Source organism: Leiobunum rupestre, chromosome 2 (assembly GCF_980474605.1).
Source record: "Leiobunum rupestre chromosome 2, qqLeiRupe1.1.hap1, whole genome shotgun sequence".
In the NCBI taxonomy this organism is placed as follows: Eukaryota; Metazoa; Arthropoda; class Arachnida; order Opiliones; family Sclerosomatidae; genus Leiobunum; species Leiobunum rupestre.
In genome coordinates, this window is record NC_143385.1 from 30,259,230 (window position 1) to 30,278,873 (window position 19,644).

Here is a 19,644-nt window from a genome sequence, read left to right on the forward strand (position 1 = left end):
GCGCGGAACTTTGGAATTTCAATTATTATCGCGTAATGTGTAATTTTTTGTAAAATATTTTTTTAGTAATATTTAAGTTAATTAATAATAAAAAATTTAAACACCTCTTCAGATTTTTAACGCAAAGTAAAGTTTTGAAAAATGTTATTAAAATTTGGTCATTCTGGAGCCAGAAGTCACCGTTTCTGTATAAAAATGTAAACATAAACACGTGGTTCTCTTTACAGCTGTATTTTTGTTATGTAGTAACTTCCAGAGGCCTGTGTTTTGTATTAATGTTTAAAAACTTAATTGAATTAAAGTAGTAAAATAAATGAATTTTAAAAGAAAACAAATGTGACTTCTCTTGAAGATTATGTAAAAGTTTATTATTAAGGTATTAACTTGTTTATTTAAGAGCCAAAATAAGTTTAATAATACATAATAGTTAGAATATAGGATGATGTATTATAATGATAATTTATACAGGACTAGTTGGAATATTGTTTAACATAGTATGATTATTTATTCAAATATTGACTAGTTGAAATATGGGTTAACGTGTGATAATTTATATGTGTTGACTAGGTGGAATATGAGTTAACATATAATGATGATTTATACTGGCATGGATTAACTAACTGTCACTTGGAAGATCTCTATGAATGAAAATAGTGATGGAAACTTGGAAGGTATTTAAATCTGATAAATATAATAAACCAAGGTGGATTTCCCACTGAATGATACACAACTAAACAATAGATAGGAAAAATTTAGAATTTACGACTTGAGTACTTTTTGAGAAAGAGGCTTATGCACAAGTTCTTTCACTTTCTAAAATTTTGCGGACAGAGTTTTGGTAATATTTGTGATAATTAGGGGTACGACCTTTCTACAAATTAAATCAGCAATTTCATTCGGGTGATTATTATTCAAATCACATTGGATGTAAGGGCATAGAGCAATTTTTGGCTACAAGTGGATTTCAATGTTTTTTAAAATTGCAGGTGAATCCCAAAGATAGGGTACAGCTCTCTCTAGAATGTTGTTACTATATCCAATATTAGCCATTAACATGATAAAGCTTTGCTGGGGATACCTAAGGTTTCCTCTGTCGGATAATTTAAATGGTGAGTCAGAATTAGGCACAATTCGCAAAAATGTTTTTCTTCTAGGATTTGTGCTACATAATCAGCCAAGTATGCGATACTTGCTAGCCGTCCAAAGCATTTAGTATGTCAGTAACTTCAGATGGTAATGTAACTTCATGGCTGATAGATCTGTGAAGCTGTCTTGGGGAACGTTAGATGTTTTAGGTTTTTGACTAAATTCTTTTTCCCATAGTTTCATTACCGATTGGAATGCTTTGCCATCAAATATTGTGACACAATCTAATTATCACAAATTCCGCTATTTATTATCTGAACATTTATCTGCCTGGTCATGATCTTTTAATTATTTTTTACTCGTTTGTTCATTGTTTTCTTAATGTTGGCTTTGCTTTTTGCTTTTAATTATTTGTATATATCTCATTATTATTACTATTATTATTTTTTTTTGCTTACTTTTATACAATTTTTTATATTCTGTTCATTTTTAATCCTGCGATTCTGTAAGTCTACACATAAGTTGGCCTATGCGGCTTTGTAGATAACCTCTAAATAAATAAATAATGATATAGTGCCACCTGAATTAAAGGCTTCAAAAGTCGCTTGATGACTTAGGCCTAAGGTGGTGCCTTGGGTATTAGCCTAGCTGATTATTATTATCTCTTAAGGATGGATTCCAAACTGAATATAGTGGCTCTTGCATCCAGCATGTCATTCCCTCCAGCCATTTGCCTGAGAATGCTGAAAAACATTTCAATAGCATCGCTCGTTACATTTCTTGTCAAGACAAACTGGAAACCAGATTTAAGGAGGTATGACACGCAAGATATTGTAGACAATGAAGTTATTCTAATAGATTCATATGTTTCCTTTGTCAATATTTTCTTCTCGCAGTCGGTTTGAACTTTTTCTAGATATTGAGGAAAATAATTTTCTAGCAAAGAATGGACACTTGTTCTGATTTTAAAACTAAAATTTGAGAAATGTGAACTTAATTTAAAGAATAATAAAGCTATTTATTAAATAATATGAATAGTATTTTGGTTATTTATTTAAAATTCTGATAAAATAAATGTGAATACTGGTTTGAAAACTGAAAAACTTGAAACCTGTGAAAAACAAAATAAACTTTGGTTAGGCTTAGCAATTAACTAATATAACTCAATATAAGCATATTACTTTAATTAAATAAATGTTTTAAATGAAAACTTATTAGATAAAGATCAAATCATAAGTTGTATATCCCAAACTTTCCAGAAGTTTTTGAAAAACAATGCAAAAATGATTAACTAGTTGAATTTACCGCCATAGAAAACTATTAAATATCCCGCTGATTTTTTACATTTAAGGGGGGGCTCGGACAGCGCTCCTAGTGTTAAAAAAAGGTATTCGCGGAAATACATAGGAGAGGAAATCTTTGCCTGGGCCGCTATGAGCGCGAAGCAGATCTCGAGACGGCCGTGGTTCTACCAAGGATACTGTATCCTTGGTTCTACGTGGCATAGGCCAAGCGCAACTTAAGTTTGGTCCACAGGCCCTCCGTTTCGTATCCGTCCTGCCTTCCACAAGGCATTGTCTCCGTTACGAAGCAAAGGCTTGTGGAAGGTAGTACGTAGACGGACTAACTGCCGGTTGTCTGCTAGTTATCGCTCCCGTATTTTTTTTGTAAAATCCAATTCCGCGTAAGGTGTCTATTTCTTTATTATGTCTATGGAGTTACCAGACTTGGAAATAGCGGGAGTCTTGGGGCCAATGCATGGCTCTTAAAAAAAATCAGGTGGCCCTTAAAATAAATCATTCGAAAGGGGTTGTGAGCCACCGGGGCTCCCAAATTAAATAAAAAATATATATTACAAATATCATGGACATTTATGGAAATTATTTTTTTACGGTGCTTCTGAACCCCCCTTGGGCCAGTCACTGTGGCCCTCAATAAAAATAAAGTTATGGGGGGTCGGAGGCCCGTAGGACCCCTATTAAAAATATCACTATTACCAGACGAGAGTTAGTTTTACAATTTTTTTGGGATTGGAAACTGCCGATTCTGGCAGTGTCTTACGTCCGCTATTTCGTTCCTAGTCTGTGGTCTGTGTAGGTTAGAAATAGACCTAAGTTAAACTTTGCTTTCTGCTATTTTGTTTTTTATCAAGATGTTGCCTACCAAAATTGATTTTTTAAGCGCAAAATTTAAATAACAGTAAGTATTAATGTTAATTAATTAATTAGTGTTGTCGATAATTTGTAAAGAGGGTCTTGAAATGTAATTCGTATTACAGTTCTCCTTCCGCTCTGGCTTTTAATTATTGTTTTACGTAATAGGTAAAGGCCAAGGCTTCAGCTTTAGAATGTTTGAGATCACTGACCAGTCATAAAATTCCTTTTTATGTTAATTCGTTAACTCTATTCTTGTTTTTAGTAAATATTATTCGCGTAAAATCTCGTTTAAAATGTAACAGGTGCACCACTTAGCTTAATGTTATAATCCAATGATTTAGTATTGGTTATTTAAATCTGCTTACTTTATAAGAACAATTATCAATAGTAGAATAAAGGCAGTGTTAAATATTTACTCTTATGAATTCGTTTTTATATAACCCCATCATAATAGTACACTTAAATAGATTCGAAATGGAATACTTGCTATTATAAGATTTGTTTATCTTTGATGTTAAAGTATATTACGTACATTTGACATGGCCTGGTGTGTGCATTTGTGTGCTTTGTTCCTCCAGACAAAAATAGAATAATATTGTGTAGAAAACCAAAAGGTTTAGAATATACTTGTAGGGTATAATATCTCTATAGTTCCTACGTGTGAAAAATGTCAAATAGAATATATGCGTTGGAAACTTCTGGGTTTAGGTAAATACATTGAACTTCTTTGTAGGAATTATTGGAAGCAAATGTCGAGACAAGAGAAGAATGACAGCAAATCAGAATGGCAAAACAGCTACCAAGTTGGCCGACGTATGCATACCATTATGTCATCAGAAGATGCTAGTAATGGAAAAAAGTCTTTTTGGCCCGAATTGGAGATAACAGGTACCAAATTGTTAAGAATAGTTCTGTATGAAGATTACACAACCAGTTCACAAGGATGTATTTATCTGTTTTATTTTTATTTTAAAAGTAATTACAATATTTGGGATGCCTGCCTTAAAGGGTTTAAATATTGACTCTTTCCTCCTAATCTACCCTCACAGTTTATCTTCTGAGATCTTAATTATTCCACTCAGTGTTCTGAAGTGGTAAATGTCAGGTGTCAAATAATGTGGCAAAAAGTGGTAAATACCGACATGGCGAATAATACTTTTACTGGCTAATATGCCAAAAAGTGTGAAATAATAAATTTTAATAAAAATAAAAAAACATACGAAAGGAAAAATATATTTGTGCCATTTTAGACAAATATACTGTATTAGTTGTCAGGTTTTGGGCTAGATACTCAATTATAGCCCAATCTAGTAATTTCTTTTGGCTATTTTTCAACGATTTTTCCTGAGTTTGAATTCGTCTGCTATATATCTTTAAGGTGTTTTTAATGGTTCTTTTGTGAAAAAACTGAAACATTATCTCACATGTAAGTGATGCTACATCTCTGAAAGATATTATTTACATCATTTAAATGCATTTATTGATTATTAGTCACTATTTGTCACTTTTTGCCATATTTGCCACTTTTGGCCATATTTGCCACTTTATGCCACTGACATGGACTTTATTCTAAAAATGTGACATTTAGGTAACACTGATTCCACTGCTTAAAAGAGATTAGTACACTCTCTAGACGTCTAATTGTTCAAACTAAGTAGTGTAGGGGAAAAGTGCTTCATTCTCAGTATTTATTATAATAAAAATTATGATTGACTGAGGGACGATCCACTTATGTTGCTGGTGGAACCAAGAACTCTTAGGGTTACTGAGACTGTATAAATTAGCCCTTCAGTTTACCTATAGCTACATAGTGGTCAACCTGAGAAGCTCATAAACTGCCAAATTTGGCTTAGCAGTCTGCGAGTTTCACAGGTTTGCCTCAACGCCACTCTGTGACCCTTTGCCAAAGCAAATATTACCTAGACTTGACTAAAAGTTGCAATTCAAACTAAAACCATTAAGTAATGCCATCTGTTTTAACTTTTTAAGTTTTTTACTAAAAGTGAAAATCTAACTGTTTTACTGTTATGATGAATTTATAAATTAGTTTATATTGAGTTTTAATTCAAGTTGCACAAACTAAATTAATTTAACTTTTCCGTAATGAATTATAGGCATTTATTGTCAAAAGCAAAAAAATTCTTAAGAAAAAAAGTTAAAACTAATACTAGATAGTGTACACTTAAGTGTGTCGAATATGGAGATATTTCATTTGAGAGAAGAGTTTATTCTCATAAGTAGTCAGTAATTGAAATAAATTATTGGTGGAACCCTTTCTAAATATGCATGTACATTATTGCCTAATTCCAAATTGTTAAGATTTATTAAGTTAAAGGTCAACACAAGTAGCAAGGCACTGGGTCGTGGGGAAAATGGAAGGGAATTCGGTGACAGGCTGCTTTCACCATTCATTTTCCCTCTCCACAATTTAGAGTTTTTCCATCTTCAGCGATAGATATGCAACATGTTTCTTATTGCCTTTCCCCTAAAGTAGGGAAGTCTCTGTGGCTTTCGAAAAATCACTCCACTCCCAGCAACTTTCTGCCACCATAGTTAAATATGTTTTGCAAAATAAAATTTATTTTTAAAAGCACTTTTTTTTTAAATGGAATATTTATATAATTTAAGGTCCACATGGATAAATTGAACAGCTTATACCAATATCAACTAACATAAAAATGTATGGACAAATCAAAAATTGTCATATTATGGTTGTAATGCTATTTCTGATGACAAGCAATTGTTGCAGTCTAATTGGCCAATTTTTGTCCTTAAACTATTTTACCTATTGAACTCCATTTTCATAGAAAAATTGTTGCTTTGTGTTAGGCAAGCTAATTATTATTTATTATTGATTGGTTTTAACTCTCCTTTTTTTACAGGAACAATATGTAATTTAAGCCCGGCCCTTTGGCATATGCAGCACCTTACCTCTCTGTATTTGAATGATAATAACTTAAGTGAAGTACCTGGGGAAATTTCACTTCTGTCATCTTTGCGGCATCTAGATTTATCATGTAATAAAATACGAAGACTTCCTGCTGAAATTGGCGATATACACAGTCTGAAAGATTTACTGCTCAACAATAACTACCTTCGAGTGCTACCGTACGAATTAGGAAAACTATTTCAACTTCATAAGTTAACTCTTAAAGGGAATCCCTTATCACAAGAAATCACTGGAATTTTCAGTGAACCAAATGGGATTCAAAAGCTTTTAACCTATTTATTGGACAACTTAGTTGGTGAGCTCAAGTCGATGTTTTCTTTGTCATTTTATCAAACTCGCAACAAACCTCCCTCCTAAAATTTTATCCACCAATGGTTCTCATTTTCCTATAACGAATTTAAATTTTTGGTTGGGCTTCCTGGGTGCACGATCACTTGCATTGTTCTTTAAGTAATTCAATATTTTCTACAAGTGTAAGAGCTTTAGTAAATCATAACTACTTATGTTTTTTTTTAGTTATTCTATTATGTTAACTTGTCCCTGTTAATTTAAGGTTAATGTTTTTCATATTTACAGTGACAACTGCTCATCCACCTCAAAGACCATGGCTTACATTAGCTTCACCTGATAAATCACGTCCAACTTGTAAGTTGAAATTTTATAAGAAAGCAATTTGGGTATGCAATTGTTATTTTTCAACAATAGAAAGCTAGCGCTGCTTGGTTTCCATGTCCCCAACTTCAAGAGTTTAATATTTTTCATAAATTTAATAAACTTGTACATCTTTTGTTTTACATTTGTATTTTAACAATAAGTTATTATAATATTTCAAGATTTAATGTAGGCATTAATTCAATTTGTGAAAATGCCTACTATCTAAAATAATTTTTCTGCAAAAATTCCTAAATTCTAAATAGAATATTTTCTTAACATTTTGGAACATTTTCTTTCAGTTGTCTTTACTGTGATGTGTTACAATATCTTGTGTGATAAATATGCCACGAGGCAGCTCTACGGTTACTGCCCTAATTGGGCTCTCTCTTGGGATTATAGGCGGAAAGGCATCATGGATGAGATCAATCTGTATGGAGCCGACCTGATCTGTTTGCAGGTATTTAAAAAAAAATCTCTAATACAAGCGTAAAACTTCTGATGAGAGGAGAGAGAGCTAGGTTGTATCATCTTGTTAACCTTTGTCCATGGCACCTGTGTGAACCTAAAAGAAATCCTGGGGGGATACAATTTGAAACAATGGCTTACTCTTGATTTGATAGACGTAAGTCTAAAAACTTTCCAACATTCACGACCTAATTATTAGTGAAAGGGGTGAAGGGCTAAGGACATGCCCGTTCGCGCACTTCGACCAGAGGTAGGTACATTGTGCGAAAGATGGATTTAGTATTTAAAATCTAAAAAACAGAACCCATGCCAATTCCAAAAGCCGAAATGGGAAAGCCTAGTTTGGACACGGGCGTTGAATGATATGTTTTGAATAAAATCAGTATTAGCATATTTGGGGTTAAATTGGTAAAAATGAAATAGGTGGATACATATGTGCGCAATACTGTTTAATGCTTAGTATTTCGTATTTTTAAAAACTTGTTAATTTTTTATATAAATTTATTGTATTTCAGGAAGTTGAAACTGAACAATTTTATCAGTATTTCTTACCCGAACTTAAAAAAGATAACTATGAAGGTATTTTTTCACCAAAATCTCGAGCAAAAACAATGTCAAAAAATGATAGAAAACATGTTGATGGATGTGCTATATTTTATAAAGCAAACAAGTAAGGTTTTGGTGTAATTTATTAGTTTTTATAAAGTTACGCTACTAGTCGGTCAGTTTTTGTTTGTTATATAAGGTTCTTTCATTCAGATTTACCATGATGCGACACTACCTTTTCGAATTCAACCAATTAGCAATGGCCAATGCCGAAGGTTCTGACAACATGCTAAATCGAGTTATGACAAAAGATAACATTGGACTTGCATGCCTCTTGCAACCAAAGGATGATCGTTCTGCAAATGGTATGTCCAATTTTAGTACTTCTTAGTCTAATGCTGCACAAAGAATCACTGAAGTATATTAAAAAATTTGCAAATATCTCCGCCATCATTAATGTCCTTCATCTGCTGGCTTTTATTTATAGCCAAGGTTTCTAACATAATATTTTAAAATCTTAGATTTTGCACAGTTGGAAATGTGTACTCAAAATTAAAATAATAACTGTGCATTTAGAGGTTGCTGTTTCATAATCTTACACTACGTCACTGCTAGTTCTTTCCCTAAAATAAATATGTCAATATTATTTGAATATGACCAAATTTCACACATTTTTTGCTAACCAAACCATTAGTTACAATCAATTATATTGTAATTTTATTAATTATTAATTATAGTAAAATTATGGTTCCCAATTGAGATTTAGATTCTTGTAGGCCTTGAAATTCATTCCTTTATATCTTTAGCTTTATCCTGAATCTTAAGCAAACAATGTAGTTGGTGGTTAGGTTTAATATACGCCTCAAGATCTACAACAGAAACTATTATTAGTGCTCAGTGTAACAAAATAAATACACAAAAACTATGTACTTAAGCACTCACACTTAAAACCTTTTTATATAGGGTTTAAGAGTGTTACCTGCGTATAAATTTAATTTCTTATTTTCTATTTTTGAAGGTCACATAAACGAATATGGAGGGCGAAATATATGCAAACCCGTTTTGGTTTGCACAGCTCACATTCACTGGGACCCTGAATTTTGTGATGTGAAACTTATACAAACAATGATGTTGATGCGTGAACTGCAAAAGATAGTGGAGGATGCGACTGAGACTTATAACTATCTTTCGAAGATCCCAAAGGAAAATGCTGCTTCAGCCATTCCGCTTATACTGTGTGGTGACTTTAACTCGCTACCAAATTCAGGTATGGTGTACATAAGGTGTTTGATGTAGGAACGTTTTTTGAAATTTACTCTTGAGCCAGCTGTAATTGCCTTCATTGTAAATCACCACTACCTGCTCAAACTATGCTATAATATAAAATGGGGTAGATAAAAGAACATCAAGCTTGTCCTTTATTAGGAATCCCTTGATCTTCCATTAGCCTCATCTCAGCCCCTCATACAATATGGCTACTTTGCTTAATAGTACTCAGCCTATTGGTTAAGCTACCACTGGTTGAAATTGTACGTAGTAATCCAATTTTCAAATACTTCATTTTCTGGTTATTTTCAGGTGTGTTTGAGCTGTTAAGCACAGGCCACATTTCATCTGGTCATGCTGATTTCAAAGGACTGGGTTATAAAGAGTGCTTATTAAAACTAAGCAGCACAATCCCCAAAGGTGACAGCAACAGCTCAACAAAGAATATTGAATATACTCACCCATTCAAACTTACCAGTGCATACTGTGATTCAGTGATGCCTTACACAAACTATACGTAAGTGCATAATATATTCAGTACATATTTATTTTCACCATATTTATTAAATGATTCAGTATTAAATATTCATGATATTGGAGTTGGGGTACTAGCAGAACCAAGAGATAAACTTCATCCTAGTTTAAATTTAACTAAGGTTCCCACAAATCAACTAAAAGGATCACCAAAAAACCTCTTCATTGTCAGTTTTTGGAATACCATAATAAGGCAATTTATTATGGTTAGAGTAGTAAGTCTACAGGGGTCCAAAATAGGAATTTCAATAAAACCAATTCAGAAATCCACTAGAAAGTATTAATACAAAGAGCTTTGACATGCAAGCCACTCTTTTTATGGTTTGGGTCATTGAGGCTTAAAGTGTTGTCAGAATAAGGGCTGGTTTTCGAACGTTCACAAATGCTGCAACAGTGAGTCGTAAAAACATACTTAGGCTTAACACACTTTTTTGTGTTGACACTTGCTGTCATGTCATTTCTACTCTTTGGAAAAATTAACTAGCTTCAAGGAATAAATTGCTGTTATAAAGTGAATGTTGAGCATAGTTGACACAAGAACTTGAATTTGTTAAAATATTTATTTTAGAGCAATAATATTATATTTAAACTAGTGAGAATACTAAAAAGTACAAAATACAATGCTAAATCTTAAATCTGAGTCTACGTGATGTATAATATAAATTTTTTCAGTATAAAATATTTGTTAACTATTTGCCACATTAGCCAGTAAACTGATTATTATTTTGGCTGGAAATTTCCACTACTCCATACTAATTGCAATTTGGATTTTTCCACTTCAGAACACACTATTCGTGGGAAAATTCCTTAATCGAAACCTGTACCTGTGTGTGGAATAAATTTAAATCTGCCCATTGCCAGTTTATTTTGAGGATGGGGTTTAACCATTTTAAAAACCATTAATTCAAAGTAGCAATAATGATTTATTTTTGAACTTTTTTCTTTTAAGGTTTGATTTCAAAGGTATCATTGATTACATCTTTTGTTCCAAGTTGCACATGACTGTCTTGGGTCTACTTGGTCCGGTTGACATGGAGTGGCTAGATAAAAACAAAATCGTTGGCTGCCCTCATCCACACATCCCATCCGACCATTTCAGTTTACTTGCCGAAATTGAACTTTCTGCTTTGTATGCCCCGACAATTCAGAACAATAACTCTAATAGTTCCAGTAACAACAACAGTTCTGGTACTCCGCAGTCCAATAACTTCAGTTTCTCCAGATAGCAAAGGCCTACCTTTTTACTAGCGTCATAAATTTCACCAATTTTTAAATTGAGAAATATTTATCTTATTTTAAATGTAATTGAAATTGCACTTAGTTTTAATAACTTATTAGTTTTAACTTAGATTTTTAATTTTGTAACTGGATTGTAAATTTTTAAAATGTTTCTAAATGGTACAAATATTTGTTTCCACATTTTTTAGAATGTGCAATGCAGTTATCTTTCGATTAAAATTGATTTCAGTAAATTAACGGTATATTGCGCATTTTGGAAGTGCATTATCACCATTACAATGCAGCTAAATAAGGTTCGCCATAGTCTTTCAATTTCTTCAAATTTCTTGTTACTGGTATTTGGAAACTTCCGTTGCTTTTTGGGCTGCCTCTAAGCCTTTTAAATGTTATGGCTGTCAAAAATATTTTAAGTTCAAGTTGGAAGCGGTAAATTGAGTGTTTTAAATTAAGTTTACGGGACGCATCAACAACCACAATCATTTCAGGCTTTTATATTGTTAATGTAATTTTTATTTAAACTTTTTTTATTTGGTGCATTACAATGGACAATCATCATTCATTCAGGACATCATGAGACATTTGGGACTACAAAATAGTATTACGAAAGTGATGATGGTTTATTACAAAATAACAAAGCTCAATTTGTAAATATAAGTACCCAACTGTGAAAAAAAGTAATTGACCAAACAATTCCATTATTATTTGCGACTAATTTATCCCAATATAAGGAAAAATTGTAGATCAGACCATGGAGCTTTAGATCTAGTTTTGAATGTTTGTTCGGAAAACTATCTACTTTTAAATATAACCCTCCACGTATTTAAATAAATATTTTAAAAAGTACTTTATGCAAGTGTCTTTGCAATTGATTAAGGGGCTAGTTTGACATTAGCTTTGTTTTCTTCTTTCGTACTCGTTAAATATGCGAATAACTACGCAAAATCATCTTTTCACTACATAAATATACTTGTACTTTATGTTGATAAGATTTTTCTAATGAAGAATACTACTTTTTACCTACAAGTTCAATTTTTTATTTATTTTCAAGGATTTCATTGGAAGTGTATGAAACTTAATTTATTGGTTTCCGAGTTTCTTTAGGTTAATGCTTTTTAAAATTCTCCTAGTTGGAAAAATTTCAAAATTTTTATTTTTTTAAAAATCAATGGTAATTGTTTGGTACTGGTAATTATAAATTTGAGACTGCTATTGACTGAATTTATTCAACCCTTTGTAGTGAGATCTAACGAAATTTGAGGAAATTTTTGGTTGAAATGTAATTTATCGGTTAATGGCTTAATGATTTAGATAAAACTTAAACGCTCTAAGCATATCATAAAAAATATTCATTTGAAAATAAATGAAGTCTTAAGTAATTTTTGTTTAATATCCCAGCGTTGCTTAAAAGGTTTCAACGGTAGTTTTAATATATTTTATTATAGCATTTAGTTTTTTACTGCACTTTTTGATATTTTAGTAAAATAACCAATATTCAGAAGTAAATGACGAAACGCACACACTTCTCATCCAAAATAGTTTTTCCTCCCCAATGTTGGACTATACAATAACTTGATTAGTAAATTTTATAACTTAAATGTACTGATAATTGTGATTTATCCTTTCACCCATTTGTAACTCACATACTCAAACTGCTTGTTTATTACTGGTAACTAAAAAGTAACAACTCAAAAATAATTTTAACTATTCTAGCAAACTTTTCTAAGACCCATAATTGTATTTTTAAAACGGAAACTTTGTAACCTCAGATGCTATCTAGGTTGGGAAAACCAGCTGTGTTGTGTTTATTTTGTAAAACAATGGATATGATTTGATGTTACAAGTATCAGCAGGAAGTGTGTATAAATGTTGATCTTATTTTAATAACGTACTCTATTAAAATGAGAAAGTAGGGTAAAAAAACAGGATTATAGCTGTTCCTATGGAAATCGTTTCCAGTTCATTAAAAGGAAAATTATCAATTTGTTGTGGTATATTTTGTAACATTACATCAGAAATACATGTCTCATGAGAATAGTTAATCCATATAGGCCGTCAAAGTGAAATATTTACAATTTTGAAACTGAAACAAAGACATATTTATGCAAAACATAAAATTTTAAATTTCAAGACTATGCAAAAATTTCAGAGAGGCTAGTCTAAGGAGTGAGGTTTGAGTCAGTGGTTTTTGTTGTTGGGCTATTCTGTGTTTAGTTCGTTTGATTGCTGGGCATTTCAGTGTTACTTTTTAAAAAAAAACAATTTGTTCCCAAGTAAATTCTAGCTGTCCTAAAACAATATACAATTGATAAAGTAGAGTATATTAGCTTAAAGTCAATAGCCTTACAAAGCGTTTAAATTGCAGAAAATTTGTAATTTACTCATCAAGGTCCTAAAAATATCTCAACCTATTTTATACCAAAATTAAACTTCTTTAAAAAATAAAAAATCCCCCAATGTTTTATCATAAATATTGCTAAAATACCTTATATATTAGTAAAAAATCCGGGTGAAGTGAACTACAGCGGCCTCATTGAATTTTATATTAATTTTGGTTGCGCCTGATAGACCTTGTCACGTAGATGCCGAGGTTATTTTTTTATTTTGGCCGCAAATTATTATTTAATGTAATTTTAAAAATTTCTCATCTTTGGGCATTTTCACGTCTTTCGTTGTACTTATTTCCGTCGTGTGTTCGCCGACACCATAGTTTCGGTGTCCTAATAATTTCTACGTGATATTATTTCCCGTACTTTATAAAATCAATTACAGTTTTTGTTCATTTTCTAGGTGTTTTGTATTTTTGGGCCACAAACGCTTTTTTTTCTGGTTGATATTAAAAGTATATACTTGATGCGTACGGCTTGGTACTGTCCTCTAGGTCGCGTTATAGATGGCCCATCTCTTTTTTTAGTATGGGGTTGGGGAGGCGCCGCGCGCCCCCAGCGCTTGAGCGAAGTGAGTGCGCGGCGCCAATACGGCGAATTTAGTAACGTCTTTTACGTGTTTTGGAAGCAAACCTGTTCTCATTTTTGTTACTATTTAAGTTGATACGATTTCACTAATTACGATTCCACTAGGTACGATTACAGAAGGCCGGGCTGGGGCGCGTCAAAAAAGTGGTGTCAACGGATACACGACGAAACTATTTTTTAGAAAAACGTTACTAATCCCCTAAAATGACTACTTTTTTCAAATTAAGTTAATTAATAAAATTATCATTTGCGGCCCAAAAAAAATAACTTCGTAATCTTCGCGTCAAGCGCTACATTCTCCGCCAAAAAAAACGGTAATCCCCTAAAATTACTACTTTTTTAAAATTGATTAAAAAAATAATCATTTGCGGCCCAAAAAAATTGTTTCGTAATCTACGCGTCAAGTGCTACATTCTCCACTAAAAAAAAGCAAATGTACATGAGGTCGCTGTAGTTCAATTTTGCCAAAAATTCTGTAAATTAATATGAAAATGAAAACCAATATCTTGGCAGCTTACAGGTAACTACAGTGAGCCATCTCCTTAACCAGTTAATTGCTGCTCGAAGCTAATTAGGCTTATTAAAAAAATTAAAACACTTTCAATAATTAAAATTGTTCCACGAAACGATAAATTATTGAATTGAAACCAAATGGACCATTAAAACACCCTTTGATTCTTAGTGTGCATTTAACCTACACTAAAATGATTGGCACCCATATTTACTGATTTATAAATTATTAGTATATTTGTTTATCAGATGAACACTTAGATATAAATATATTCCATGTGACAATAACTAGCTGCCTAATAGGGAGTAGTTTTATGGCTCTTGGAAATTTAGGCCTTGAATAGTTAATGGTTGGAAGCCCCGATATTTAAAATGAAATTTTCTAATTTTACTATTTATTGAATTAGAATATAAATTAAAACTATTAATATCAGATTTTTGGTTTAAATATTGAGGGTAAAAAATTGTTTTATCTTTAAAGGGAGTATGAACTTCAATTTTTATGATGTATCAACAAAATTTACATTTCAGCCACCAACAGTGACGATTTTCCCCACAGGCGCGCACCCTAGAGCCCCCATTTTAGCCGAAAAACCGAAATCCATTAGTAGTGTTTAAATGTGCTAAGTAGCTTTATTTTTCGTAATAAATATTTTAAACAAAATTTAAATTATAAAAATAAATAATTATTTATTTACATACAACACTAGTTTCAACATGAAATAAAATTTTCAGGCCAAACTAAGCTACTCTATACGTTATCTGAAAATCCCGAAGACCCCCTCCCCGAAATGGAATACTGGATACGCCCTTGTGAAAAAAAGGGGCCCCAAAATCAAACGCGCCGCTGGCCACTATGTCGAACAGAAGCTAGAGGTGATTGGCGCTAGTTACGTTACTAACAAGTTGTAGCACATTTTTTAATACTCCCTTTAAGATTATTATTATTATTATTAGTGAAAGGGGTGAAGGGCTAAGGATATTCCCGTTTGCGCACTTCGACCAGAGGTCCATTGTGCAACCCCGAACCTTAAGACTTAAAAAGCCCGATATCCGACACAAAACGGAGAATCCTCTTGGCCAGCATATTATAGAAATCAGAAGTTTCCAGCTGATGCATACCTAGATGCTCGAATCTTTGGGCCGCGTAATAAGCACACCTGCAATGCACATGAGAGGCGGTTTCCTCCTCAGCCTGACATGCCCTACAGATTGTATCATCACTGATTCCAATCAGGTAAAGATGTCTGTTAAGGAGACAGTGACCTGTTAGTAGGCCAACGACCAACCTGATATTAGATTTTGAAAGCGAGAGCAACTCCTTAGCTCTCTGCCTAGAGGGGCCGGAGATAGACTCTTTAGCCTGCCTTTGGCCATCCATCTCATGCCAAAGCTTGAGTTGACAGTCAGTCATGGAGTTGGAGATAAGGCCGGGAACTATGCTAGAGGGGATAGGAACGGCAGGTTCAGGACCAAAGAACCCAGCCTCTGCCCCCTTCTTCCTAATAATAAACTAGAAAAGCCCTGTTACCACCACCAAAAGAAGGGTTTTAGAGATTAGAGTTATGTTACATATTGTCCCACAAAATAATTGATTTGTAGAAAAATTATTATTTTAATAAAAATTTTACTTTTAAAATCTTGGTCATAGTCATTCGTAATATCATAGGCTTCTACATTAAAAATAAAATAGCAAAGTTAAAATATGGAAGTGGGGTGGCGAGGGGGTTAGCACTATCACCTCGAACCTCTCTTGCTTTGATTTTGTAAGTTCTCGCTGCTGGTTAGAGGGGTTTCCCCTTTCCATAAAAACTGGCTGATGTTAAAGGTAAGTGTAGGGAGCTGTTGGCTTGAAGGGAATGCCACCACCCTCCTTTTAGCCGATACTTCATTTTTCTTTTTGAGCTATTGTGCAGTCAGAAAATTACAAGATCATTATTGCTCTTATTTAAAAAGTCTTTAAAACAGCTAAACAGTTAATTGAGTTCTGCAGATATTTATTAATATTAAATGCCAACCATTTTGGTAGTCTCAGGTAACATTGATTTCTATTACCGTGATTGTCTCAGGTAACAAAGTTTTCCAGTATACAGAGCAGGTGCTTTAAGGATTCAGAATACCGGTACAATATATTATTTAAAAAAACGATTTGTAGGTAATAGTACTAATAATAATAATCCCACACTTTTTTTGCATAATTAATTTTTTTTCATTAAAATGTTATCCAACCCTGATCATACTTAAGCAATGATATCTTAGAAACAAAATTATAACTAATAACAATGGTCAAATCCAGTGTGTATATTCAAATATTCTTTTTCTGATGAGTTCAAAAAATTATCCTTTTCCTTTTGAGTGTTCTTTTTTAATGGACACTGATTTTCCGATGTATTGTTTTTCCTCTTTATTGAACGAAATCGAGTTATTTTTATTTTCTTAGTTGGTAGCACTTTTTTTAGTTGCTTAGCTCTTTCTTCATTAAAGTGACTGGCATTATTCTTCTCACTTTTTAATAGATCTATGACGGAGTCGAGAGATTTAGATACTTTCATGTGATCTTCATTTGATAGTGATACATTTTTTATTAATGACAAGCTGTATTCCATTTTCTCAATCAATAATTTTTCTGATGGTTTTTTCCTGTTAATTTCTGTTTGAAAGGGTGTTAACTCCGCCCCTTCTACAGGAGCAATTTTTTCTTGCCTAAATTTTGAAATCTCTGGCATAATCCCAGCTGTTTCCTGAATAAATCTTCCTGTTAGATGAATGTGTTTACAGATGTCTCCTTTAATTATGTTGTCCATACATTGGCAGTTAAATGTATGAACACAAAGTTCACAATCTCGGCATACTAAATGACAGGAAGAGCATTTGTTAACTTCAGTTCGTTCAACTTTATATTTTCTGTTTGGGTTTGTTTGAGAATTAACCAAGAAGCAGCTCAATAAATTTTTATTTGAACTGATGTTAGAAACATTGGATAAATTCAATTGTAAACTTTCTTGATGGATATCATCAATTCTTTCAGTGTGATAAGTTCTCTTCTCTTTGTAGAGGTTAATAATGACATCCCACACTTTATCTCGAGCTAATTTCAAAAGTCCTGAAAGGCACTCATTCACAACTTTTCCATTGAAATATATGCTTTTCAAAGTGTTATGCATGCCTTCTAAGTTCATATTTGTATTCATGGCAGTTCCTTTCCTGTAGCAGAACGCCCACATTTCCTTACAAATAACGTAATTTAACAAAAAATATTTCAGAAATTCTTCAGTTTCCTCATCCTTTCTTAGTTGTTCTACAAAAAGGTTAAGGTTGGTTTCAAATTGGTCTTCATTAGGCTCTTCCTTTAATGTATTTAGGGTCTTATAAATCTGATTTTCTTTTTCCCTGCTGCCTTTAAATTCGCTTCTTAGGGCTCTTCTCCAATTTTGATCAACATGACAGGAACATAATAAGTGCATTTCACTCGGACCAACGACAGTTGACCAAATATCATATACATTCGGGGTGTTGTCTGACACAAACACTTTTGATTTATAAAGGTAGCCAACTTTTTCTGTCAGTGAATGGAAAAACACTTTCATAGTAAATATGTCAACACGGCTACTGATGAAAAATGCAATTGGATAAACCCCACCAAATCCATCTATGACAAGCAGCGTTGTCAGTTGAAAATTGTAGATATTTGTTCCATGAGTTGAATCAATACACAATATGTTCTTCCCAAATTTCACGTAAGTTTCTTTTTGCGCCTTTGTCATGACACCAAGAGCAAAATCATTACATTCTAACTGTTCGTGAGGAATGCCTTGTTTCTTATAGAAAAAAACTGGGTTTTTATCTCCCAAACTTTGCATTTCCAATACATATTGTTGAATACGTAAGTTGTCATCATTTTGTAGGATGAAAGTCCTCTCAATGTTTCGAATATCTTTCTTCGTTAATAAACCAACTCTATCCAATTTTTTCTCTGAATCTACTCGAACGTCCTCGATAATTTTTTCCTTTGCAACACCCATAGCTAGTTTTCCTACAAAGTATAACATAGCATAAGTTTTAATAAAATTGTAATAATTACTAAATATTACCTGCTACTATTAATTTGTCTTCGACTGGTATTCGAATATGAGCTAAGCTATTTTCATGCCCAAAATGATTTTTGAAATATTCAACAGTAATACGTCCATCTTTTGATGCATATTCTATAATGGCAGGACACGATTTGTTCATTTTGGAGAGACCTTGTTTTTTTATCTTCTTTTTCACATCGGCTTTAGGTTTGTAAAATCCTGATCTATTACAAATAAACCAAAGTTTCTTGGTGCCATCTTTAAGTGTAACTGGTGCACGAGGAGAAAGAAAATGTGCAATATCTTCCCGTTCCACTTCTTTTTTCCAAGTATAGAAGTCTGTCAAAAGATTAACATTAATCAAATGTTGTAACTTAATTTCTTGGTTAGTTTTTAAAGTTTGAAAGACCCAATTTAACTAGTTTTTAATATAAAAGTTTATGGACCCAAAATCAATTTTCAAAGTTCTAAACAACTCAAAATATGACTTAATACATTGAATATATACATGCAAAAAATAATTAACTGAATTTAATTTAAAATTGTTATTGGCCTATAAAGCAATATTAAAGCTCAACATGATTTTACCTATTTCGTTTCCAAAAGTGAAGGTTTCACTCTTGCATACTACACTGTGCCTATTACTAACATGTTCCCTTAGTTTCACAAAATGACTGCAAGAAAAAGTACAGTTTTCTCCTGGGCATTGTATTTTCCCAGCCACCGCTTGAGACTTTGGTACTTTGTGGATATTTCTCATGTGCTTGTACAAATTGGATTTTGCCGTAAATGATTTATTACAATTACGGCAAATGATCCGATTATTCGATGCCATGTTTCATATAATACAGAATTTTTACCAACCCAAATTCACCAGCGTCAATCTGCCAGAAGTACATTTTTGACTACAGAAGGGAACGCGACGAAAGAAGAGGAATGTTGGTCTATACTAAAGAACTACGAATTTAAGTTTTATCCCATTTCTACTAAGGACAATTAGAAAATTAAACGAAAACTCAGTAATAAACATAATTAAACCAATTTCAAAGGCACAAACGTACTTTTTAAGAACTTATAAATGAATTTAATGAATTGCACAAATACGACACAGCAGAACTAATTGTCATTCAGCTCAATTATTTAACGTTAACTTTCCAATCGATTGATATAATTGCGCAAATACGACACGGCAG

General features: G+C 32.7%; 2 protein-coding genes and 1 long non-coding RNA gene across 9 annotated transcripts; 2 read left to right on the forward strand and 1 right to left on the reverse strand.

The window, feature by feature from the left end:
• The first annotated feature begins 272 nt into the window (after positions 1–272).
• Positions 273–1,151, forward strand: LOC149957310 (uncharacterized). Its single transcript, XR_016478202.1, has 3 exons — positions 273–376; positions 568–671; positions 987–1,151. It is a non-coding gene; the product is annotated as an uncharacterized LOC149957310 (long non-coding RNA).
• A 1,988-nt stretch (positions 1,152–3,139) lies between these two features.
• twin (CCR4-NOT transcription complex subunit 6-like twin) lies at positions 3,140–12,816 on the forward strand. Of its 7 annotated transcripts, none has more exons than XM_090165514.1 (10): positions 3,140–3,285; positions 3,976–4,130; positions 6,125–6,487; positions 6,769–6,837; positions 7,146–7,303; positions 7,827–7,981; positions 8,071–8,222; positions 8,876–9,124; positions 9,436–9,640; positions 10,607–12,816. In XM_090165514.1, the coding sequence occupies exons 2-10, from the start codon at positions 3,992–3,994 to the stop codon at positions 10,881–10,883; spliced, it is 1,767 nt and encodes a 588-aa protein (XP_090021640.1). In that variant the 5' UTR covers positions 3,140–3,285; positions 3,976–3,991; the 3' UTR covers positions 10,884–12,816. The 7 variants fall into 7 exon arrangements, with proteins under 7 accessions (XP_090021640.1, XP_090021641.1, XP_090021639.1 ...); XM_090165515.1 differs by lacking the exon at positions 3,140–3,285 and adding an exon at positions 3,300–3,407; XM_090165513.1 differs by lacking the exon at positions 3,140–3,285 and adding an exon at positions 3,332–3,348.
• Positions 12,817–16,024: 3,208 nt separating this feature from the next.
• On the reverse strand, positions 16,025–19,318 carry LOC149957312 (uncharacterized). The gene is made up of 3 exons (XM_090165518.1): positions 19,040–19,318; positions 18,470–18,790; positions 16,025–18,411 (listed from the first exon to the last, which is right to left on the reverse strand). Exons 1-3 carry the CDS (start codon positions 19,284–19,286, stop codon positions 16,652–16,654), a joined length of 2,328 nt encoding a protein of 775 aa, XP_090021644.1. The 5' UTR covers positions 19,287–19,318; the 3' UTR covers positions 16,025–16,651.
• Positions 19,319–19,644: the final 326 nt, after the last annotated feature.

Bases quoted from the DNA above. Each gene is read 5' to 3' on its own strand.
- twin (XM_090165511.1), top strand. The intron at 4,131-6,124 runs GTACCAAATTGT...CTTTTTTTACAG, and splicing joins GCCCGAATTGGAGATAACAG to GAACAATATGTAATTTAAGC. The intron at 7,982-8,070 runs GTAAGGTTTTGG...TCTTTCATTCAG, and splicing joins ATATTTTATAAAGCAAACAA to ATTTACCATGATGCGACACT.
- LOC149957312 (XM_090165518.1), bottom strand. From the start codon at position 19,286: ATGGCATCGAATAATCGGATCATTTGCCGTAATTGTAATAAATCATTT. The intron at 18,791-19,039 runs GTAAAATCATGT...ATCTTTTGACAG, and splicing joins CACTTTTGGAAACGAAATAG to ACTTCTATACTTGGAAAAAA. The intron at 18,412-18,469 runs GTAATATTTAGT...TATACTTTGTAG, and splicing joins AGACAAATTAATAGTAGCAG to GAAAACTAGCTATGGGTGTT.